Source organism: Phoenix dactylifera, chromosome 15 (assembly GCF_051530095.1).
Source record: "Phoenix dactylifera cultivar Ajwa chromosome 15, Ajwa_hap1_PhDact_Kaust_v1.1, whole genome shotgun sequence".
Lineage (NCBI taxonomy): Eukaryota > Viridiplantae > Streptophyta > Magnoliopsida > Arecales > Arecaceae > Phoenix > Phoenix dactylifera.
Genome location: NC_143204.1, coordinates 17,831,131 through 17,856,833, shown reverse-complemented (window position 1 = coordinate 17,856,833; position 25,703 = coordinate 17,831,131). Strand labels below are relative to the sequence as shown.

General features: G+C 39.3%; 3 protein-coding genes across 5 annotated transcripts; 1 reads left to right on the top strand and 2 right to left on the bottom strand.

Annotated features, from left to right (window-relative positions):
• The first annotated feature begins 7,629 nt into the window (after positions 1-7,629).
• LOC103704258 (uncharacterized) lies at positions 7,630-13,506 on the top strand. 2 transcript variants are annotated; one of them, XM_008787474.6, is made up of 4 exons: positions 7,630-7,933; positions 8,029-8,273; positions 11,620-11,727; positions 13,158-13,506. In XM_008787474.6, exons 1-4 carry the CDS (start codon positions 7,795-7,797, stop codon positions 13,278-13,280), a joined length of 615 nt encoding a protein of 204 aa, XP_008785696.4. In that variant the 5' UTR covers positions 7,630-7,794; the 3' UTR covers positions 13,281-13,506. The 2 variants fall into 2 exon arrangements, with proteins under 2 accessions (XP_008785696.4, XP_089783673.1); XM_089927547.1 differs by having other exon boundaries at positions 7,637-7,933; positions 11,800-13,404.
• Positions 12,914-16,109, bottom strand: LOC103704257 (putative inactive poly [ADP-ribose] polymerase SRO3). 2 transcript variants are annotated; one of them, XM_008787472.6, is made up of 4 exons: positions 14,955-16,109; positions 14,619-14,860; positions 14,376-14,512; positions 12,914-13,864 (listed from the first exon to the last, which is right to left on the bottom strand). In XM_008787472.6, the coding sequence occupies exons 1-4, from the start codon at positions 15,983-15,985 to the stop codon at positions 13,766-13,768; spliced, it is 1,509 nt and encodes a 502-aa protein (XP_008785694.4). In that variant the 5' UTR covers positions 15,986-16,109; the 3' UTR covers positions 12,914-13,765. The 2 variants fall into 2 exon arrangements, with proteins under 2 accessions (XP_008785694.4, XP_008785695.4); XM_008787473.6 differs by having other exon boundaries at positions 13,453-13,864; positions 14,376-14,440; positions 14,955-16,105.
• A 4,232-nt stretch (positions 16,110-20,341) lies between these two features.
• LOC103704256 (tubulin alpha chain-like) lies at positions 20,342-23,340 on the bottom strand. The gene is made up of 4 exons (XM_039134142.2): positions 23,046-23,340; positions 21,766-22,000; positions 21,300-21,670; positions 20,342-21,227 (listed from the first exon to the last, which is right to left on the bottom strand). The coding sequence occupies exons 1-4, from the start codon at positions 23,136-23,138 to the stop codon at positions 20,571-20,573; spliced, it is 1,356 nt and encodes a 451-aa protein (XP_038990070.1). The 5' UTR covers positions 23,139-23,340; the 3' UTR covers positions 20,342-20,570.
• Between the last annotated feature and the right edge of the window lie 2,363 nt (positions 23,341-25,703).

Genomic DNA, 25,703 nt, shown 5'->3' with positions numbered 1-25,703 from the left:
TGTCGGACAACAGGTGCGATGAGCCAAGAGGCGCATGAGTCGTGCTTCGCACCCTTAGCACGAGGAGCCACGTCGCTTCCTCGATAGCACCTCTTCGCAACCGACCTCGCATCCGCTGGCCATACTCCCAGTGTTTTTTCAAACTTTCTTACCGGTTTCGACCGTTGGATCGTTTTTGGGTCGCGTCTGTCCCGAAGAAGTCTATAAATAGACCTCTTCGGATTAGACAGTATATAGAAAATTGAAAACAGAGAACTTCTATTCTTCCTGTTTGCTGTTTTTCTTTCAATCAACGGGCTTGCTGCATACTGATTCTGGGTTCGAAGGCTTCTTTGATCCGTGCAAATCATTGAGGCAGAAGGAACAGTGCGAGAGGCTGTTGTATCTCAGGAGTAGAACGCCATCTAAGCCTAGTGCACTGTAAAGCGGCGAAATCTACTTCAAGGAAAGTGACCAACATACCACGCCTCAGCATCTCGGGTTCCATTTTTTCACTTTCTCTATTTATTTTCTCTAAGCCTATTTCTGCCTATTATTTATTGAAGTAGAGTATTATAGATTTAAAATTTTCTGGGACAGTATTTTTCCAACAGAAACAGGCACCACGTCAATGGTTCTCCACCTTCTCCTCTTTCCTTCTTGACCAAGGCTTCACTGTTAGCAAGGCTGACCCCTCTCTGTTTCTCTTTGCTTGCCAAAGCGTCCATATTTACATCCTAATATACGTCGATGATATCCTATTAACTGGCAATAATAAGGATGCAATTGCTGATCTTCTGCTCCGACTTCAGCTCTGGTTCAAAGTTAAGGACTTGGGAAATCTGTCTCAGTTCTTAGGGGTGCAGTTTGTCTTCTCTTCTCAAGGTATCTCCCTTCATCAGCAGCACTATGCAAACATCATTCTGCAACGAGCTGGGTTAGAGCACTGTAAACCAGTGTCCTCTCCCTTACCTACAAAGCATTCGACCTCCTCTACAGATTCTATCTTATTTCCAGATGCCGCACTCTATCGCCGACTTGTTGGATCCCTTCAATACCTGACTATTACTAGACCAGATCTTACTTTTGCAGTGAACTATCTATGTCAATTCATGCATAAACCATTGACCTCTCACTATCAGCTGCTTAAAAGAGTGCTTCGTTACGTGAAAGGAACATTGGATTTTTCACTGAACTACCGTCCCAGTTCCTTCGTCCTCACCGCCTATTGTGATTCGGACTGGGCTGGTGACCCCTTTGATCGCAAGTCCACGACTGGTTTCTGCGTCTTTCTTGGAGATAATCCCATCTCCTGGTACTCCAAGAAGCAACCTACGGTTGCCCGATCATCTACGGAGGCCGAATACAGGGCGTTAGCTATTACATCTACTGAGATCATCTGGCTTCGCCGGTTACTGCGTGAATTTCACATTTCTACTATCACCCCCACTGAACTTTTGTGTGATAACGTCTCTGCCTTGGCACTGGCCACTAATCCGGTTTTTCACGCACGAACCAAGCATATAGAAATTGACTATCACTTCGTCAGGGAGAAGGTGAACTCTGGTGAAATCAAACTCAGCCACATATCCTCTATTGACCAACCAGCAGACTTGTTTACAAAAGCTCATTCTTCTCAACGGCATCATCTTCTCTGCTCCAAGCTTCATGTTCTTCCGACCTCTCAGCTTGACGGGGGGTCTTGAATGATCACTGGTTCCAGAAGCCTCTCTTACCAGAATCAGTTGGTTAAACCGAATCAGTTGTAACAGTTCCAGTTCAACTGATTCGATCTTGATCCCTATATAAGGGAATGTAATAATCTCAGAAGTATGATGTTGTATTGAATAAAACTCTTCTCTTTCTCTCTCTGAAACTTCTCTCTGAAACCTTCCCAGGCGTCATTTACTGTAGCTTATAAGCTCTTCAGCTACAGTTGGTTGGTGATGAAAGTAATGGAGTTAGGAGGCTTCCATAAAACTCTACAGCGATATATATCATAGAACTATTTCATCGCTTTCAGGTTCCTTTTGGCTCTTGTCCTCCATTCTTTGTCCTTTCTTTTCTTCAAACATTTTGAAAAAATAGAAAACCATGGCGAGCAACTGTGGCTCACCTCACTGTGACCACTCTTATGGTGAAATGTGAGTCATCATTGTCATCTTTAGGAAAGAAAGATTTTAAGAGCAAATTCTAATTGCTTGGACGGCATAAAAAGCAAAGGAGAACGGCCTATGGCTATGCAAGAAGAGGTAGCACGGAGTTTCCATGATAATCTCAATTTCTTCTATATCTTTTCTATGTGGTGGATGAGATTTTTTTTTCTTTCTTTCTTTTCCTTTTTGGAGATAATTAACCAATTTTGGAATGCTAAAATCATGAATATATTTTACAGTAAAAGTAATGCATATTCGTGATTTTGATCTTTTAGAGACATTGTTTTTGTGAGCATGATGCATATTCCAAGGATACTTTGATTTTAGGGTATATTTGGTTGGAGGGAGTTGGGCTCTAGAATGGAGATGGGAATGAGTAATTCCCATTCCAGACGTTTGGTGAAGAGGAAGTATATTCTTGTTTTTATTCTAGAAGAGAATAGGGATGCTCCAATCCTCCAAAACTTAATTCAAACTCTCTTCTAGCATTCAAATCCTATTCCGATTTCGGTTTTGATACCAGCCATGAACTAAAAGTACCAGGAATATGGCCATTCCAATTTTCATTCCAATTTCGATTTGAATTTTGGTCATGACCAAACGCACTGTTAGAGGTATAAAGCTAAAACCAACCTAGCTCAACTCAACATCTTAAATGATAGAACAGGTTGAAAGGAAACTCGAAATGGATTAGAGTATCATAATTGAAATGCTTCCGTACATATCTATTTCTTGAACAATATTAAGACATTAAGGGTGTGTTTGGTTCGTGACCAGAATTGAAATTGAAATCGGAATTGGAATTAGAATGAAAATCAAAATGACCATATTCTCCGATGCATTTGCTTTATAACTGGAATTACAATCGGAATCGGAATACTAATTGAATACTAAGGAAGAGTCAGAATTAGATTTTGAAGGATCGAGACATTCTCATTTCTCCTGCAATTGGAATGGAAATATGACTCTTTTCAGCCAAACTGCTGGAATCAGAGTCACTCGTTTCCATCCCTATTCTAGAGCTCAACTCTCTCTAGCCAAATATATCTTAATCTCATCATTGACAAATCAGAGAATATGGTGTAGTTGCCCGTTCATCTCGTTATCCAACTCTCCGTTTTCAACTATGGCCGCACTCTCTCCTCGTCCTCCAAATTTGAATCCCCGCACTCTCATCAATAGCCCGTGTTTAAACCTTGGACGTCCATCAAGGACGAGTCCTCAGTACAGAGGCTTCCCATGTGCCGGTCCATTGGTTTGCGTGTCATGGCGGTGGTAACACCGCAGATGCACTGTATCTTTGATTGCTCTGAATTCTCCATCAACTAGAGCTACAAATGTCAGATGATTCGATCAAGTTGAGTGCTGATTCTAATTTAATCCACTGCCTATATTTGTTTTCAATCATGATTTAACAAAAATTGGGCTCATGTCTGGAATAATTTGTTTAATTCACACTAATTCAATCTTAACCTAAACTCGTATTAGATCGGAATTGGGTTTGATCGGATTATATCATATTGTTTTGATCCAGTTGGCTCGAATGCTCGAATCACTATTTATTAGATATTTTCCAAGAATTAGTTTCAACCAGAATCCAACTAGTGGAGCTCGTTTATATTTTACTAATACTAAAAAAATCATTTTTGAAATATAAATATTATGAATATAGATATAAGTTAATTATTTATTATATTGGATCGGGTTTGATTATATTGGATTTGGGTTGAACTTAGGCTGAATTCTAGCCCAATCCAACTTGACGTTGTGACTTTTATTCTAAGCTCAACGCAAATTTTACAAAGCCCTACTCTCCTAGCCCGTAGACCATCCTCTTCTGAATGTGAATGTCTAAGATATGGGATTATGCTGCTCCCTCATCTTGGAAGTGCAATTCATGAAAACCCTCATCTTGTAAAAATTATTAGGTGGATCAAGTCCATCATAGACCTACGGTAAATTGAATCCATCTAATAATTTCATCCTAGGATGATTTCATTCTATGTCCGCAATAGATCTAGTTCACCTAATAATTTCTCTCGGTGTTGGCCCATTTGTTAGGTTGATAAGATCTAACGACACAAAATTCTAATATACGCGTCCAGCCATCTGAATCAAGCTGAGTCTTATACCACCAAATTCACCCATATATCATTATACCAATCTAATCTAGATGTCCATGAAATACTGGTTAAAAAAAAAGAAAGAAACATTAAACAGTTGCTCAAAAACTACATTAATCATTTTACCTTCTGTGGTCAGATGCACATCAAATGTGATAGTAGCCCATTTGGATGATTGCTTGGAGAAAAGGCTCGAGCCAATCAATTCTACCACGCGATTTGGACCATAATATCATCCGCAGTCTGAGTCAGGTCCATGTTACATTGTGATTGTAATTCCACCACAGATTGGTGGTAAAATAGTTGAGTGAATATGTGGTTCTTTGCCATATAACCCTTCCCTTGGTCATTTATATTTAGGAGAACGTACAGCTCGCAATGCGTTTGCTTAGCACGAGTACATTAATTGTAATCCCAATTAGACTAAACAAAATTAATAAACGTTACACTATGGGAGTAAAGCTAGTAAATAGATTGGGCAATAATATATGTAGCGTATGGTGTTAGAGTGCAATGTTGAAATCGGAACAAGAAATTTTTGCGTGATTGTTGCAATCCACTGCACCTAGTCCAAGCAACTGGTACCCTTTCCACCCGGAGATCTCACTAGATTGAATGTTAAATTGTTATTATGTTTGATGTGGTCAGCGGTGATGGTGATATAATATGTACACATCGCATGGAAGTGTACAAAACGACTAGTTAGAGGTTTTCTTTAATAGATAATTATAAAATATTATTTTCTCTACAACAAATTTTGCAAAAAAAAAAAAACAGAGAGAAAGACTTGTTTTGCCTAAGACACATTTATAACTTATTTTTTGTAAAACAAATTTCATGAAAACAACTCATTAACAATTACATTTGTAAAACTCATTCATTTTTTTTTTTTTGTAAATGTAATTTACTATATAATGCCCGTGAAATAAATAGCCCTTCGGAGTATCTCCTCACCCTTAGGAAAATACAAGTATAAACTTAATCTAGAGCATATTCTTTCGTGACCAAGAGCACAGAGAACCAGTCTTACACATCAAATTTGGCTAATTCTACACAAATGCAATAGAATTTTGCTAGGTGCCTCCATGGAGGCAAACTATCATTGCCTTTTCCCTATGATTAGGGGGCTATGAACAATGACGGAGCCTTGCTAGTGAAATAAAATCACACAAATCAAATATCTAGTGTGATATAATCTTTTTCATCGTTGTAACATCGACATGATTTAAAAAATTAAAGCGAGAGAAAACACCAAGAAGGGATGAAAATATTATTTAATATTTATCTATATGTTTAGAATTTAGGGGTAAGAGTAGATCGAATAATATCAATTTTTATATCCAAATCTATCCGAATATGAATAAAAATTGGAGCATCCGACTAATATCTCTATCCGTATCTATATCCGTCAAAAAAATATATGAATATAGATAGATAATTATCCAATTTGTATTCAAATTTTTAATTTTATTTATAATCTTATTTAATTTTATATAGTACTCATGAACTTTTAAGAAAAATAAATGATCATATTATTATGCTATTAACTTGATTTATCATCCACTTAGTAATATCTTTGATTCTATGATCATGAAATTCAATTATCCATTTATATCCATACTTTCAGTATCCGATTTATATAAATATTCGTTTAAAATAAATATGAATATAAATTTTTGCATGTGACTAATATTCATATCCATATCTATATTTGTAAAATAAAATAAATATAAATATAAATATACTAATATTTGATCCACATCCGCTTGGATATCAACCCTATTAGAATTTTAACAAGATTATAACGGGCGAAAACTATAGAATATCTTATAGGGTGGGACTCTTGTTTTACCATGTTTCCTTTAACGTCTATTTTAAGGAAAAAACCCAAAAGCAAATAAGAAATAAAACTCATATTATTAATGGAACCTATCAATCTCATAACTTTTTTTAAAAAATAAATATGAGATAATTAATTGCTTGGTATATATCATCTAGCCATATAATATATACCGATAAAAAGTATATTCTGAAAACTATGTATTGATTCACCTAAAAGTGTATATAAGATCGATGCCATGTATATATCAGATAAACTTAAAGTATGCATCAGAGAGTCGATGATTATGTATCACCGACAGTGTAGTATGTATTGGTGAATATGATATTATGGAAACTATATTAATTTGCTTTGAAGTGTATATTGGATTGCTAGATGACTAATTTACTAAATGTGTATCATCTGATCGCGTACTATGTATCGGTGAATACCATATTCTAGAAATTACGTATTAATTTACTTAGATATGTGTATTGACTTGCTAAATAATTAATTTGCTTGGTGTGCATTATTTGGCGATATGTATTGTATTTTTTTATTTTTTTAAATTCCAAAACTGGTACTTTGTTAGTAAAAAAATTATAATTTTTAAATTTCTTCTTTATACTAAAAAATATAATATATATATATATATATATATATATATATATATATATATATATATATATATATATATATATTGGTGTTCGCCCATATGATTTTTGTTCATCGGAATTCCCTGAACTACTCTTCGAAGAGTTCTCTGATACCGATGGTATCCTGAGAGCCCTCACCACCTGGTTTCCTTAAAGTGAATTTTGACGGCATCATCTGAGAGGGCGGCAACAAACGCAGTGTGGATTTTGTGATCAGAGACTATAATTCTAGGCTGATTGTAGTTGGAGGAGGGCATATATTTGATAAGTCTGTTCTAGTCGCGAAACTGCGTGCGGCGTAAGAGGTCCTCATTCATGCTAAAGTACATCTAGGTGCTCGACGGGTTTTTTGAGAACGATTTGGTTATAGTGATCGACTGGATCCAGAGCGGGCATACCACGACAGAACGGCATCCCCTAATCTATAATATTTGTCATTTTGTGGAGGAGTTTGATTCCTTCCAAGTTTTACATGTCTTTTGGAGACGAATAGTGCGACGGATTGGGTCACTTCTTATGCAGCATACCATTCTGGGGTTGTCTTGTAGGAGGTTTTGGAGTACGTGTTGTTGGCCCTAGAGTATTATGTAGTGTGGTTATTCTGGACGTACTTATGGTTAATTTTAGTGTGACCCGTTGCACCAGAAAAAAAAAAAAAAAAAAAAGCAAATTACCCGCTGCAGCACTTTTTTGGACCCAAGTATCTGGTGGGCCCTTTCGTCTCCCCCGAATCCCACTGTACCCGCAATCGAACCTATCGACCACCACGTGAAAGTTACACGTGGAGGCGAGCATCACCATGCACGTAACCTGGCGTCTGCACGGCCGCACGAAGCGACGGCGCGCAAAACTAAAGAACTCGTAAAATAAAATAAATGATTTTTTTTAAAACCGGCGGTCCCCGGGCTCTCTTATCTCTCATCATTACCGCCGTCCTCCGCTCCGTCCGTACGGCCACCGCCACCCGCGTGGTGACCGATCGCATCCCCCGCCGACCATTAACGCTCTAGCTCGCCCCCCCGAGAGAAACCCTAGGTTCCCGCCTCCCAAAATTGGCAGCCATGGCTTGCTTCCAGCTTGCCAGACCTGGACTCTCGACGGCCATCGGCCTCCGGACCGGCCGCCTGTCCCGCCGCCTTTCCGGCCCCGGTGCCCTCACCGTCCACTGCCGCCTCCAGGAGAGCAACAGCGACTCCAATGGTAGAACGCCGCCTCCTTCTCGAATTCGATGTCTATTTGATCGAAAGGTTCGTTTTGATTGGTTTTTATTGGGTTTTTTGGGAGTCTGGATCCAGGGGAGGAGCCGCCGGAATCGCTTTTCATGAAGGAGCTGAGGAGGAGAGGGATGACGCCAACGTCGTTGTTGGAGGAGAGCAACAGGGAGTCTTCGTATGGATTGGGGGAGGAGGAGGAGGAGAGTGGCGCCAGGGGGAGGAGCAGGGGTCAGATGAAGAGGAACGGGGTCGCGTCGGTGGATTTCGAGAAGGGAATATCAGACCAGAGGAAGCATTCCATGGCGTTGAACAGTGAGGGCCTTAAGGTCGGTACCCATCATCTCCTCCGCCATCTCAATTTCGTATGTCGTTCTACCGTTTGGAAACCAGAATTAATATAAAAAAAGGTCATTTTTTACGACCATGGTTTGATGAATAATGGGATCTTTAGCATTTGTTTTCTGTTGTGCTGAGAATTATTGATCGAATTGTTGTTCTTTTAAGGTGGATTTAATGTTAACTGTGTTGAAAATATAATTCATTACTTGGATTTGTGTTGATGGATGACTAACGAGTAACGAGAAGAAGTTAAGATAGCTTAGGACGGGTTGTCATAAGGAAAAAATTTGGAGGGATGCCATTTGTAGCAAGTAATGGGGGTGAGAGGGGGGAGGATGATTAAGAGAAGATAGATGCAAGCAATAAGAAAACAGAGTAAAGAAGACAAAAGGGAACAAGTGAGACTGGAAATGAAATAAGAGTAGTGCAGCTGCAATAGTTAACATGAGGAATATGGTGGAAAAGATAAGAGAATAGCTTCATATAGAAGTGAAGAATCATTGCAAAGGACTGAAAGATGGAAGAGATCAATACTATCCACCAATAGAAAGATGGGAATAATCAATACTCTTCACCAGTAGGCATTCTGAAGTGAGGGGGAAGGGCTTTCTTTACTCATGGGACCACCAGAACTGGTTGCTTTCCTTGGAAAGATAGGATGGGGGTTGTGCGAGGGTCACGAAAAGAGATATTCCCTCTCTCTTAGGAGCATGCTTATGTATGCATTGCCACTGACAGAGAAAGTAACATCTAATAGAAAATATATTTTTGAGATTATTTGGGCTTGGTTGTATCCTATTGTCATTTCGTCTCCCTTTTACATGTCTCCTCGATATGGAAGGTGATTGTTCCACAAAGTTATCTTATTCTTATTTAAAACGAAAATATGTCTTTATTGGCTAGAAAACAGTTTTCTCTCAAACAATTGGCAAAAAGTGACAAGTGTTCGTTCGGGTGGCACATCATCTTGGTACAACAAAGATTAAATCATCAGTCAAGGAAGATTCTGTAAAAGATTTTAAAGAAAACTCACAGTTAATACATAAATAACAATAGGGAACTATTTTTTATGCATACTAAAATATGACCCCTGATGTGGTATTATTGACCAACAAACATCAAATTGTTGTCAATCAATGCACTTCCAAAGTCAATTGAGGACTTTTTCATTTTTCAATGCAACATGTTTATGGCTAAGCATTCAACAATACTGACATGTGCAAACATTGTGAACTGTAGTTTGATCACATTGCTTGCTTGTTAATGGTCAGTGATGTTGTCCTTCTTTATGCACACTATTTTGAGGCTTAGAGGGCAGCTTTTTGGGCGTCTGAGTTGAAATATTTCAACGGTAATGTGGATTTACCTTACCTCCATATGGTCTTTCAGGTATAAGAATATGCACGTCTTTTGTCCGGGGTTGTCTTAGTTAGGAATTAAATGTGTACTGGGTGGAATTTAGGATGAGAATTTTCTGTAGCTTTTGGAAATCAGACAAGTCATACTGTGATTCATAATTCAACATTGAATAGATGGACTTGAGCTTTCCAAAGGAAAGAGAGATGTATGCAAGTTGACAAGGTAATCATTACTAGTAATTAGTCAGAATCAAAGGTAACAGCTATAGCTGAGAGAAGGTTGGACCTGACCACCCATTACATAAAGGATGAGAGCGTAAGACAACCTTACTTGAGTCCTAAGTATGTTTGTTGGAATACTTGTCAAACAATATTATTATATCCTACATAAGGTATCTGCTTCTAGCTCGTACAATTTTATGATTAGGCAACTTATTAAACTGATTTATTATATTTGTATTCTTTTGCAAGACATATATCATGTTGGCTAGGATAACTTCTTTTCCTTATTCTTTGAAAATTTGTGTTGAGGCACTATAAATTCTTGAAGTCTTTTAGGTGCAGGGCCGGCCTAACCCTTAGGCGACTTAGGCGGTCGCCTAAGGCCTTGGCCCAAAGAAGCCCCACCGCAGGGAAGGCCTCAAAGACAAAATGGAAAGAAAAAAGCCTCTCTGCGAGTTCGCTATAGGCTGGCCCACTGCAGGAAAGACCTCAAAGACAAAACGGCCTTAGGCCCCCAAATACATTGGGCCGCTCCTGTTCAGGTGGCTAGATGACTTGTGCATTACTAAATATCTTAACCATTGTTCGTAACATTATACTCACGAGGCATGGTCTAAGAATGGACTTGCAGTTATAGGCCTCCTTATCATCTTACTTTAATAAAATATGTTACTTGTCAAACAAGTTAGCCAAATTAAAAATCATTTGGATATGGGTTTCTGGAATATGTAAAGTGAAAGACACTCCATATAAAATATTGGATAGTATCTATTTGGAAGGGGGAACATAATGCATAAATCTATACCTTTAGAAAAGGTCAAGTATCAACACTATATAAGTTAAATTCATATACATGGTATGGGCAATTTTTTTCAAAGAGATTGGACAGGGTCCGAGAGAGAGATCTGCTATATTGGCAAGCCGAATCGCATGTCAAAATTTTGGAGACCGTAAATTACCTATAAGATGTAGGTTCTTTTTTTTTTTTTCTGAAATTGAGTAACATTTCGAATGCAAGGCATGGCATGATCTCGGAAGGATACAACACGCTGTGTGATCAGAATCAAGTTCCATCATTTGGGCCTCAAAATGGGTTGATTAAAGCAATTTTTTTTTTAAGAAAAGATTTTGACCAGGCATATCTCGCAATTCAGGAAGAATTAGATGAAGTGGCTGAAGAAAAGAATTTTAGCTTTTCCCCTAGCCATGTTTTATTCGGGAAAGCTGTAACTTTTTGTAACTAGGAAAAGAATTCAACCTGAATTGTGCAATGGCAGATCTCAATGGTATAAATGATATTTTGTAATTCAATTTTATTATTTTGATGAAAAAAGAGACCTAGACCTTACTTTCGCCAATTTTCCACTTTTTTATCTTTCTAGATTTTCTTTAAGAGATTCGAGTTGAGCATGCTGAAAAAATGTCTTTCTTTTCCCTAGTCGGATCAATGATGGAATGAGGCTTTTGGTAATTTACTTCATACTTATATATTTATGTGCTATTCACACGTATGATTTTGACAACATGTATGCCTTCTTGGCTTACTATGATGTTGCTGTTAATTGTTAACTATCACGGCAGTCAATATCCTTCTATACATTATTGGTGCCTCCACAATCCATATTAAAACCTCTTGATTTTGTTGGCGGTATTAGCATAATTTGGTTTGTACGAAGCAGTTTGACTAGTCTTGATTTGGTTGCTTTCTCTCATTAACATGGGAGATTTTAATGCACGGTTCTTCTTGATGCAGGGTTTGATTCCACAGGCAAAACTGCTTCTAAGCATTGGAGGCACGTTCTTTTTGGGTTTTCAGCCTCTGGTTCTGATTACTATCGCATTTTTTGCAGCACTTTACTTTGTAAGCTTTCGATCTTTCCCTTCTTCCAGTTGCTGTTTTATGTTCTAAATTTTTCTTTGTATTCATTCATAGGAAGCAATATGATGCAAAACATTGTGGCTTCTCTTAGTTCGAATGAGTCATGGGGGTCTTCTAAACAGATAATGCTAGGAAAGACAGTGTCACACATCCTAAAGTGCGCGGCAAAGGCTTCTAAAGTCATAAAAATAAAGTCATGAAAGAGAAGGTGTCACACATTGTAAAGTCTGCAGTAAATGTTATATTCAGCACACAAGCAACACACACAAGCTTGTCTAGATATATGTGCATGTGCAGACATATTATAATTATATGATGACTGAAGTACTGAAAGGTGATGTACTCCCTTTCTTCTCTGTCTTCTCATTCTCTTCTCTAACCGTTTTTCTATGTTCATATTATATGGGAGTGAGAATGGAAGATAGAGGGGTCAAATGTGATAATGAATTATAATACATTCTACTCATCTTAAGCAGTTGGCTTGCTCAGTCATGTAGGGGAACCCCAACTAGAGGGTGCCTGATCCATCAAAGTCATTTCAAGTCTGCATGAACTTGGCATCCATGATGACAACCGCACCGTGCAAATTCACATTGTGGAAGTTCCACTATGTAGACAAAAGAGAATGTAAATTAGGAGTATATAGGTTTAGGAACGTGGCCTTAAAGCACAAGGAATGCAAAGAATATGGCGAAAGAGTGAACAATGACAAACATGATTCATGAGTTCCTGTTTTATTGCGTAGTCTTAAATTTGAGTCATGGAAGGATCTCAATGTTGAGGATCTGCTCTTTAAGGTTTCATTTATTTAGATGCTTATGCTGATTAATATATAAATACCGGGAAGTTATGCAGTGCAGAATGTACTGTGGCAAGAAGAAGGTGGAAAATGTTGTCTGTAGCTATTAGCTTGGATGGGTGGACAAGTAGAGAAGACTGCATTCTACCTTCTCAAGACCTTTGGATGCAAGGCATATTTTTGTCTAGGGTAATTTTATATATTTCTTGCATTAGTTCTGTCTGAACAAAGTACACCACAACATCCTGTGAATGCTTGTAAGAATCCGAGAAAATATTAGAGAAGTTGAAGTTATTTGGTGATGCTCATAAAAACACTTTTCACCTGATAAGAACAAGTTGCAAAGAAGAATTTATTCATAAAACCAAGTTGTCTAAAGGCTTGTTTTGTATTGTGGCCTTGATTGATGTCCTCCAAACACACAGTTTATGAACTAGTAATTACTGTTGGAGAAGAGAGAAAAAGAGAACTTTTATGCAGAAATGGTTTGTTGAAATGCTTTCCTAGCAACTTAATTTGTGAAATGTTACACATATTTGATAATTTATAGCTTGCTTGCCTCCCAATCTAGTTTTTCCGGTGACCTAGAACTTGATTTTTGTATCGTTTGCAGTACTTTGGGCCAAGTTTTGTGCATGATGCCAGCAAGATGCCAGTATCACCACCGCCACATATCGATCGATATACACTTCTGGAAGATGAAGGGCTATCTCAAGTGGCTCCACATGCGAACTGAAAGCGCATTAATATTCTTCGAAAATGTCAAAGAAAATTCTCAAATATCCCTGTAATATTCTTTCACCGCTTGTAAATTTGAATTCTAGCTATAGAGTGGAACTTCTTGTTGTTACTGTTTGTAATGCTTCTCGCAATTATGTAGCCCACTTGATCCTTTTTATTAACAAGTATGGGCTCTAAGGATCTTTCAGAGTCTAAAATAGATTATTTTTGAATAGTTACAAGCTTTAACTCCTGCCTAATGGATGTTCGACCAGCCAAAGAAAAAGATAGAAAATACAGATTGCCAGAGATAATATATTAGCTGTAACAGGACAGAAACTATGTTGCATTTCGAGGCGTTAGACAAATCAGATGGTTGGAAATGTTGCGATCAAAATCACAGCTAAACTTCTCTTGGACAAGAGTGAAACCAACAACAAAATTCCACAATATGATGCCCGCACACCTTGCAAAACATGATGCCGGAGACTCTCATTTTTATCAGCATCCCCGGATTCTTCTGATTGTGGAAGCTAATAGCTTGTCACCAACAATAGACCTCAGGTGTTTAATAAAGGTGCCTTTGCTCATCTTTCCTGCCTGAATAAAAGCAAAAAGATATGCACCAGTTAGGACAATCTACTCTCAATTTTGATAACAGTCTGGAATTAGGTTAGGACCACGGTTATCTAATTCACCAAACTATAAGCCAACTAGAAATTGAGAAAAACCAAATCATTTCATGATACAATTCTGTATAGTGAAAATGATTAAACAATATTACAAAAAAGAAGGTTATTTGATAAAGTTCTGAACGTGCTAAATCTCTCTCCCTGTTGTCTTTCTTTTTCTCAAACTGTTTCTGCATATCTTGATGAATCCAAATCATTCTATTGATAAATTTTCTATGAACTAAACTAAAGTATAATATATATATACTGATATCATTTTTTTTTTCAATCATACAACAAGCAAATTTAATTCATTTAAGAGTGAACTTCAAATCATATATCAAAACCAAGCAAAGCAATAAACTGAGTAACTGATTAAGACTATATTGGAACTTTGAAACCAATATATATTGCATGGGAAGCTTGTGGTAAGAACTCACCTTGTAATGATCATAGAATATCTCTATAGCTTGTCTTCTCGAGGATGAAAGGGATCCTCCTATGTCTGCAAACAGTTTTTGGAAGGACAGACTTGTTATAGAAGGTTTCCTTGATGGACTCATGATTCTCTCTGGATCTGAGTACATCAGATAAACCTCATGAGTTTCGACGAATCATAACAAAAGGAGCCAGTAAATAAAGGGAGAGAGGGTGATCGCTGGAAGAGGAGGATAAGCAAATACCTTGAGATTTCCTTGAGGATTTGAAGCTCACAACATACTCAGGCAGAATGTGAGTGTTCATGCGAGTACTCCACAGAATATACCATTTTGGGCTCGCAAGATCGTCGACGCCGCTATCGAAGTCTTGGCTGCTAGGATGGAACTGGAGGGAGCCTGCCTCAACTTTCTCAGGCTTTCCCATGATCGCACGGCATAATATGATGTGCCTCTCGCCATTAACATCCGCTTCAGACAACAAAGAACTGCAAGCATTGAAAAAGAATAACTCCATGAGCAGATGCCATGGAACTTTGTTGATAAAAGACAACATAAGCATGAGACTGAGAATTAGATTACCTTGTGTATGGAGAATGTGGTGGGGAGAGGTGGATGCCAACACCACAAGCATCAGAACCCAAGGTTCCGTTGTTAGGCTGCCCAAAACCGTGAGAAAGGACGGCGGCGACGTCCCTTGCCGGCGTTCCATACCAACCAAATTTCACATTGCCATCGCCCCGGTTGGCCTTCGTCATCTGCATCTGTATCTGGAAAGCTTTGAGTCGGGAATTCCCTGAGGAGCCGGAGTGCAAGCATTTGTGGATCGAAGTGATGACTGTGTCTGGAGCAAATTTCCTCATTCCATCAAGAAATAACTTCTCCACAACCTTGTAATATCGATCTCCATCTCCCAGCACTTCAACTCCTGGCCATGTCGGCCTGTTCGAACTTGCAGTGGTGGAGGTCTCAGGACTCTCGTCGGAGTGTTCTTCGATGGGCTCGAACTCATCTCTCCTTCTCTTAAGAGGGTTACTACGATCTGATGGAGCTACCGAAGAGCGCTTATCGATTCTCACTTCGATCTCCAGCTTCGGACGAGGAACATTCCTCTGCTCATCCGCATCTATTCTTGGGAAAAAGCATTGCCCATTGATATCAATCCAAGCGATAGAATTCGAAATTCCCGTCCCCAAATCAATCTGAGTCATATGTAGGAAGTCAAAAATATACGAACTATTATCGACAGCGACCTCTAAAATGGCCTTGCCGGCGACGAAACCAGCCCTCAAAATATCGAACACTTCGCGGGGGAAGTCGATCCAAGAGTCGTTCTTGAGGAAGAGGAACCTGGAAGGAGCGCCGCTCTTCCTGAAGTTCTTGAAATCTCGAATCAGACCGGCGCAGGAGTAGGGATCGGGTGAAAACTTTGACCTTTGGAGCGAAGACGCATCGGGTCGGCAATTCTCGACGCCATGAGGGGAGCTTTTCTTCGTCGGAAATGAAGCGAGCTCGTTCCCGTTGGAATCAACTATTCTGGCTCTGAAGTCTGCTACTGGAGAGGCTTCCTTCGTCGCTATAGGGATCGAGAAACCAGGGTTTGTTAGCTTCATCGGTATATAGAACAAGCGAGGGAGAAGAGGGGCAGGAGGTGATGTTAAGGAACTAGGGAAGCATTCAAAGTCAACGGCTATGAGAAGAAGAAGGACGCGGGTTTGAATTCTGCCGCCGTCCTCTGCTCCATTTATAGTTCTCGTAGCGGTGCCTAAGTTAGATCGAGGATAAGAGCCATGGAATTTATTTAAGTTACAACTTTGCCATTTGGTCTACCATGTTAGTTTGACCATACTCACCTTGTTTCTTCAATGTTAAGCCATCATTAATTAATGATTTGTTTTTCTTTAAAATAGTAATTAGGGCAAGCTTAGTTAAGAAGCTGGAATAGAAATATGATATTTAAAAGATGTACAGGTTTTTTTTATTTTTCTTCTTTTCTATCATCTGAGAACCCTTTGGATTGAATTAAATTCATTGATTAATTAGCTAAGAAAATATCGAATGACTTCAGAAAATATTTGATTTTATTGATTGATATATTGCCACTTAAAGTATGAATAAATCATTGGAAATTGCAAGCTAAGCTATAAATTAGATGAGGATATTTTAGTCCTTTTAAGGTGCATGGGATGAGATTTGGGTTGCGCACGTAAGGGGTGGAAATGTCATTTCATGGAGCACAAGAACCAACTTCAGGTCTTTTTAGTTTCTTGGGCTACTTTCTTTGCATGGGGTTTGGAGCTGTGACTTAGGGATTAAGCTAAGGTAGAGGGGATCGATAGAAAGAGAGGCCACGCCTCTTTTAGCTTGGTTTGTAAGCGGTTGTCACTGGCTGTGCGGCCTTTCCTTTGAGCCAAAGCAAAGAACAAGGGAAAAGATTCAAAGGTTGGTGTTTTTGTGGTGAATGTGTGCTGTGGGGGACCTGGTTTGTGGATGTACAGGGTCAGACTTCCACCTTATTGACCCTTTGTTATTGGTCTTTTTAGTTTGGACAATAAAAATTATCCCCACATGGAGGAACTTTGATCTCTTCTAGAAAAAGGATCCAATCCCTCTTCCACTCATGAGTTAAAGCTTAATAGACTAACATCTGGTGTTGCAGCAACAAGAATTTCTTATTTAAAGATCCTTGCTCGTGACGACACGTACTATAAGATCGATCGAAGTATCAATGTACATTATATTGTATCATCTTATCAATTACTTTTCTATATTCTTCAAGTCTAGGAAGAGAGTTCAACAATAATTCAGCAATAAGTTAAATTTGTATGTATATAAATTATATACTGATAGAAAATAAAATAAATCTTGTCGGATAATTAATGAATAATCAAGAAACTCATATTCAAGACTAAATGTGGATTGGAATATCACCCCAAATGAGAAGCGGCAGAAAGTTATTTACTTGTTTAAAAACAAGATTAATTTTTTTTTTCCGCTCCATTTCTTCCTTTTCTTTTCCTTTCCCTACTAGGCCCTTGTCTGTCTTTTCTGCAAAAAAAAAAAAAAGGACTCTAAAAGACCAGAATATGTGTCGGATAAGAGCTTTGCAATTTGTGCGACAAATAAAATTTAGCCAACCTAGGAAGGTCAAAAAATTGCTCAGGAAGCCACACAGATTTTGAAGTACATTAACATTATTTGTACATGCAATTTTACTATCATTTGCTCCTTAATATGTTCTTTATTAAATAGAACTGTTGTGTAGTAGGAATGAATATTTAGAAGTTATGAAGATGAAACAAAATATACTTTTTCTTTGAGGAATAAAAGTGATACTCACATCACAACTGAAGTTACTTTTATTGTGCAAAGTATAAATTATTGATCTGTTTATGTATTTAGATTATCTTTTAGACGTTGATCTGTTTATGTATTTAGATTATCTTTTAGACGTGAATATCATTAAGCTCAAGGATAACAAAATTTTGAATTATATTCTGCTCTGCCTTAAACCATTTATGAATATAAGCTGTCTACTTTATTGTGCCTGTTTTGCATTGTATAAATTTAAAATGTCCCTTGTTGAAGCAATCGTATTCTTATGCTGTGGGGTCAAAGCGCCACCTTCCAGGATGCCATAAGTGCTCGCGTGCGCACCAAAAAAAAAAAAAATTCCTTCATGTATTTTCTAAGCTCTTGAAGCATTCCATAAAACATTAGCTCTCTGGAAGAAACAAAGGCACAAGGAAGTTTTTCTCATTTAACCTACAGAAGCTCAATTACAGCATTCATAATCCACACAACCTGAAAACTTCTAGACACTAATCACAAGGAACTTTTTCCTCCCACTTTTCCGATTTTACTACAGAAACCCAGTTATTGGCGTTCATGATCCACAAGGCTTGAAAGTTTACACTTTCCTAAAAGGACTGTGAGCTACCAGATCTCGACGAAGACCTTGAATAGACACCGCAAGGCAAATCAAGCTCATAATCTGTAGTAATGTCCACTCGGTGGAGAGCTTCCTGATCTTAGCTTGGCTTGTATATCTCCTGACAGGAAAATAAACCGTTAGAGGCCAAAATCCTCCACTCAAACACAAAAGTCGTCGAAGTAGGCGAAGGTCGTGACGACCAATGTGGTCAGGACAACATTAAAGTGTCCTCCATATTGCACCAAACAAGTTGAAGGAGCAATTAATTACCCAACAAGGGGATGTAAATGTTCCAGCGGTGGATTCACACGAAGTCAACAAACAAGGTCAAAGAGCTTGCCAGATTAGCTCTGGTCAGACCCTCCTATGCTTAAATTAAAAAAAATTATTTAATAGAAGATGAGAAAGATGTAAGAAGAATTAGAGAAATAGAGTATTGCTCTAATTGGGATTTAGTTGTTGTTAAGAGATTGATCCAATTGATTGAGTGATTACCTTCCACAGAGAGTTTCCAAGATTATTTATAGCCATAGAATTTTGAATATTTTGTGAATCATATCTCAACAAACTAGAACAATACTGTACTATTTAGAATTGTACTGTAACTATCTGAAGATTCAGCATAACTGTCGGAGGTTATTATGGTAGTTTTTATTTTCGGCTTAATGGAGGGAATGCCCTTCCGCCCAAGGTGGAAAAGCCGGCTGCCAGGTGAGAGAGTTCAAGTCAGCTTGGGGAAGGTGCTAATGAAGAATATCACCATGAGATGCATTGCTTCTCATTAGGCGACATGCGACCTCGGATGTCTTTTGATCTGTTCATTTTGCTTCCGACTTAACCAAGATAGGCTTGGTTTGGTCATGGAAAACGCCACATTAGTTATGAGTTGGACTATTCTGATCATGTCATCATGCTTATTTTCTATGATAACACTAATCAAGTCCATTGCTCAAGATGCAGATTGCATAGAAACCACCAAAACTCAAATTAGAAACTTTAAGTGCTAAGAGAGAGGAGTTTACCTCCATCGTCCAATCCACTCCAAAATTCGCAAAATGAAGCCAATTTCATATGGAAGTTTAGTAAGAACATGTCTTGGATAGTCTTAGCTTGATAATGCTTGAAAACATTATATATAACCCAAGATATTATATGCCTTCTGATATATATAACGTATATTGCTATTGTTCAAGTATTAAATTTTATGGACTGATAGTATATTTTGATAGCATATTTAACAAATAAATTATCTTTTATGACGAAATTTTAATTATTGTCCAAAAATGACTTTTGAATTAGTTAAATATTAGTTTAGGCTTGAATATGAAACCAAGTTCGAGTCAAGCTTCAATTAAACTTGATTCAAGCTTGATATAAGCTCGAACTAATTTCAATTCAATTTAAGATTATAAATTGATCAACTAGACTCGTGTTCAACTTGGTTCTTAATTAAGTTCAAAATTGTTTCACTCAAACAATAAAAAAAGCTTAATCCTATAATTCAAGCTTTCATAGCTTGGCTAGAGCACCCGTTTACGAAGCAAAGTAATACTTCCCTCTTTTCTTTTTTTTTTATTCTAACTTTAACATTCCATAGCTCAGTTGGTTGGAGTACCTGTTTAAGGTCTCGAGTTCGACTCTCAATGATAGCAACGTCTTCTTTGTTTTAATCAAACAAGCACCCATTTCTTATTATTGAAAGGTAAATGCCTACCTTGCGGACCATTTAAATCCAATCCTTATTTAACTACATGGTGCTTGAAAAAAGATGAGAAGATAACCTAGTGTCGTGGTGTCGATTTGCAGAACAGATCAAGTTACATATCTAATACAAAAGATCAAGTTCAGGTTTAGAATATTGAGCTGTTTAATAAACAATTGAGATTCGATTCCTAATCTGCACCTGACCAGATTATATATCAGACCTAGCTCGATTGCCATCCTTAACCTAGTACCAGAGACTGCATATTTCCAAATCTTTTACAATGTTCAAGCCTAGTTGTTTTCTCAGCAGCGAACATTTAAATGACCATGGTACCTCCAAATAATACTTGGTAGATTGGTTCCAGAACTAAAACAGCAAAGCAGTAGCTGTGTTTGTAAAACTTCACAAAAACAGCAAAGCAGCAGATGTTACAGGACTTTAGTTTTCAGCACAGACCAGTAACATAACCAGAAGATATGCTACCAGCGCACACATAATCGAAACACCACCAACAGAAAGCAACATAGATTTGATAAGAAACACCCAGAGGAAGTAGCCCTTAATACTCATCGAATTCATCGCCATCCTCACCCTCAGCAGACTCAGCACCGACCTCCTCATAATCCTTCTCCAATGCAGCAAGATCCTCACGAGCCTCAGAAAACTCTCCCTCCTCCATGCCCTCACCAACATACCAGTGCACAAATGCGCGCTTCGCATACATGAGATCAAATTTGTGATCGATGCGAGAGAACACTTCAGCAACACTGGTGGAGTTGGAGATCATGCAAACTGCCCTCTGCACCTTGGCAAGATCTCCACCAGGAACCACAGTGGGTGGCTGATAGTTGATGCCACACTTGAAGCCGGTCGGGCACCAGTCAACAAACTGGATGGTGCGCTTGGTCTTGATTGTGGCAACTGCAGCATTCACATCCTTGGGCACAACATCACCGCGGTACATGAGGCAGCAAGCCATGTACTTACCATGGCGTGGGTCACACTTGGCCATCATAGAAGATGGCTCAAAGGCACTGTTAGTGATCTCAGAAACGGAGAGCTGCTCATGGTAGGCCTTCTCAGCGGAGATGACGGGAGCATATGAAGAAAGCATGAAGTGGATCCTTGGGTAGGGAACCAAATTGGTCTGGAACTCCGTGACATCAACATTCAGGGCACCATCAAACCTCAGGGAGGCAGTCAGAGAAGAAATCACCTGCAGAGAGCAAAATCCTTCCATTAGAAGACTGTCAATAGGAACAGAAATGTGAGTATATCACTCGCACACCTGAGAGACCAGGCGATTGAGGTTCGTGTAGGTGGGGCGCTCGATGTCAAGGGAGCGCCTGCAGATGTCGTAGATGGCCTCATTGTCAAGCAGAACAGCAACATCAGTGTGCTCAAGGAGGGAGTGGGTTGACAGGACACTGTTGTATGGCTCAACAACAGAGGTGGAGACCTGGGGTGAAGGGTAAACAGTGAACCCGAGCTTCGACTTCTTCCCATAGTCAACCGACAACCGTTCGAGGAGAAGAGAGCCAAGGCCCGAGCCAGTCCCTCCACCAACAGCATTGAAGACAAGGAAGCCTTGGAGGCCAGTGCAGTTGTCAGCTAGCTTCCGAATGCGATCCAGGCAGAGATCAACAATCTCCTTGCCAACTGCAAGAGTATAAGCGAGATGATCAGCAAACACTGATGCAAAAACGAAAACTACCTGAATCCGCTGAGCTAGAATTCCGGGGGAGGAGAATTACTGGTGTAGTGGCCACGGGCAAAGTTGTTGGCAGCATCTTCCTTGCCACTGATGAGCTGCTCTGGGTGGAAGAGCTGGCGGTATGTTCCGGTCCTCACCTCATCAATCACAGTGGGCTCAAGATCAACAAACACAGCACGGGGAACATGCTTTCCTGCACCAGTCTCACTAAAGAAGGTGTTGAATGCATCATCACCTCCCCCAACAGTCTTGTCACTCGGCATTTGGCCATCAGGCTGCGAAGAGAGGAGAACTCTATGAAGGTCATACAGGAAATGTAACTTAAGCTAGGTCCAGCCCAGAGGCCTGAAGCTTATAGGTCAGTTGGTGTAAAAGAAAGCACAGACTGGAACACAAATATAACAACATCATAATATAGAACCACACTAAACGATAGTTCATGTAATCGGCAATCCCAAAAATTGTTGCTGATAAGTATGGCAGAATTAAAAAATAACACTGCTTAAAGTTTCAGGAAGAAATTCCACAAAAAAAATAATCAAGAAAGATGGTAATATAACGGGACCCTGTATTACAAACATGATTCTACATCTATCTCTCATCCATTTGATGGACAGAAATTCCAGAATAGGACACCAGAGTTGCTCCAAATTCTAGAGCTGGGATTATAGAAATAATTATAGGTCCATGTTTCATCCAACAATAAGATAGCACCTCATTTCCACCGAAATGGTATTCATCAGAACAAATTACCAGATCTAGAAAGGTTATAGGTAACTAAAAATTGAGAAATGAAAAGGATATATCGGAACCTAGCAAAAAGTGAATTGATATGCTACCAAATATAAAGAGGCCAAGAGAACATGCTTGAAAGAACAATGAAATCGAAAATCATATGCCAATCTCTAGATCCCAAAAACATACCCGCAGATCCAAAAGTCAAAATGGTCATAAAGCACAGATCCGTAGATCTACGGAGAGATGATCCACTTTTCAGATCTCGTACAGTAATCTCGGGTTCTCAAAAACGTATCGACAGATCTAACCATTAAAACGATCAGAAAGCACGGATCAACAAATCTACCAGCACAAAATCCAATTTCTAACATGACATGAAGCATTTTAGAAGGATCCGCCATTTCCAGATCGTAAAAAGCCAGATCCGGCCCAAAAATAATAAAAACAAACGAGAAGTCGATCAATAAACGAGATCGGAGCAGAGAACAACAAAATGAGCGAAGAAAAAGAAAACATAAAGTAAAAACGGAGGAACAAAAGCGTAAAGTTTGCAGATCGGAGGAAGAGATAGAGAGTTCGGACCTGGATGCCGTGCTCGAGGCAGTAAAGTTCCCAGCAGGCATTGCCGACCTGGATCCCGGCCTGGCCGATGTGGATCGAGATGCACTCCCTCATCTTCGATTCTTACGAGAAGCGAGGAACCACCGAGAAGAGAAGGCCAAGAAGAGGACGAGAAGGGAAGAGAGGGAGGGAGAGAAGGAGACAGAATTGAAGGGCCGGCCGGCGTTTACGAAGACGCCTTCCGATGCCTTTCCTCTCTTCCCCATCGTTTGCCTTTTATAGGAGGTCGGGAGGTCCTACAACGAGCTTCCGCTGGATTTTTGCTTTATTATAATGTAGATAAAATAAAATAAAAATTAACAACGACATCTTTCGCAAAAAAAGAAGGGTTCACCTCCTTCAGTCAAACCCACCGTTAGTTGAGTGATCCTTTGAGATCTGTGCATATGAATAAATCGAAGGGTCTTGATGTTTTTAACTCAAATTTATTTAAATCTAATCATAAGCACCGGCTCGTAGTCAGCCCCAAATTCAATAGATCCATTTTACAGTGTTCCATAGTTCACATAAGTTATGGGCTAGATCCGTTCTTATAATATTTGTTATAATGCAGGATCTTATCCAAGATCTATTTAGTAAATAACTGACGTAGGGCTAAACATACGCCTGCGTACGAGTACAAAAATAGATTCATACGGTGAAAAAAAGGCACAGCTCCAATCCAGATATTAAGGCTCAAGCTCAAAAATAATGCGGCCAGGACAGCCAATACACATCCATACATATGAGATGTATGCGGAGATTGATTTGAATGACTTATATACCTCCTGTAGACAGAAGCCATGAACTATTTGAAACAAAAAATGTCCTATATTACAAAGATAGTGCATATGTTTCCCTCGAAATATCTGATTTCAGAAGTTTCGGTCCCTTTATTGTCTTCCAAATATTTACAGCAAGGGAGGTAAACAAATAGTGAGAACCTAGGGAGGGACAAAACGGAGGAAGATCCATAGCAAAACTTTGCAAGGGAGGCAGCACCATGGACATCCATCTACTAATTCGAGTTCTGATCCACGGTTTTCCAGTCCCTACAGTCTCTAAGCAACTTAACCATGCTTCTTCTGGCGCTGGTTCACAGGGACGACGAGGTGAATAAAAGAGCCGGAAGGAGTGCAATCCAAAGTCCTGCAGAAATCCGGTTCCTTTTGAAATGAGCAACTCCGTCACCAGCTCAATATAATATCCCTGGTCTCTCCAAAGGAGCCAGCCTCCTATCAACGACGCCGAGCGCGGCGTCTTCCTGTCAATCAGCTCCAGCGGCATCGCAGGCCCTTGGAAGAAGAGGCGTGGAAAAGCATGGCGTACCGGCGAGGCCGGGCAACTTGTTTTTTAGGTATGGATGCCATGGGCAGCAGTTCAAAGCATCAAAGGGGTGCCCCTTCGATACTCGCAGCTTGTTGATGCCAAGAAGGGGCATGGTGGGGGATCTTCTGGCTTCGCAAGGTATAGTATATTTCATGGGGGTTCAGGTGAACTTCTGAATTCTTTTCTTGCTTTACAAAGCTCTTGTGTCTGCCATCTTCTTCCTGCGAATGAACCTTAAATAGAGATTGGATTTCGTTTCATGTTAAAATTGTGGGCTTAGATTGGACGGATCCATAGAAGTTGGTGTGCTCATACCAGATGCTTTTGCTGGTAATAGAAATATGTACGTAGTTTCCTAAGATATAAATTGGTGGGCTCATACCGAGTGTGGCTGTTGGTATCAGAAATGCGTAGTTTTGTAAGACGGAATCCGGTGGGCTCTATGCCCAAACAGAGCGCAGTTATTACAAAATAGAAATCCGTGGTCTGATAGAATAAATTGATGGATTTATTATCGTGGTCTGATAGCATTTCTTTTTTCGGTGCTTACTTCCAATATTGATATTAATAACTTTGAGGATGCTCATTTTAATTTTTCAATAATTTTAAGTGTGGGTGATTTTCTCGGGTTTATAAAGTATCTAAGCCCAGGCCAGGCCCAACCTCGAAGAGCCAATTCTAAGCCCACCCACGCTTAGAGTGCGCTCTAAAATTCTCAAGAATAAATATTTTATCTAGTATATAATTGTAAAATCATCAATTTAATCGGAACAAAGGAAAATGAAATCAAATATTTCTAATACCAGCGGCCACGCTTGATATCAATTTGTATTTCTATTTTGTAAGACTCTAACAGGAGCCTCCTTCTCCTCCACCCGTGCATCATCGGGCTCGGCCAGGCCTCTTCGGGCCGGCCCACAAGCCCAGGAGCCCAAAAAATATCGGGGTCATCACTGACTGCTTCTATGGATGGTGTTGAATGTACGGTGAGGGCATTGAAAGGATCCCTTCTACTGGCTTCAAGCTCATCGATGACTTGATGGGGGCATGGTGGCGGGGTATCTTTTGGCTTCATGAGATAATTCTCGTGCTTGTTGCGTGATTTGTTCTTTTGAATCATTAATTGTCTTTGTATAGCTTATTAATCTGAAGGTGCAACATGGAAATTGGATATGGTTTCCCATAATGCAGTGGGATCATACCAAATGCATTTTTTCTTTTATTTATTTATTTATTTTGCAGCTGCAGGGAGAACCTCAATATGGACGAGGAAACAAAGCAACCAGCAATATGGGCGGCAATAATGTAAGT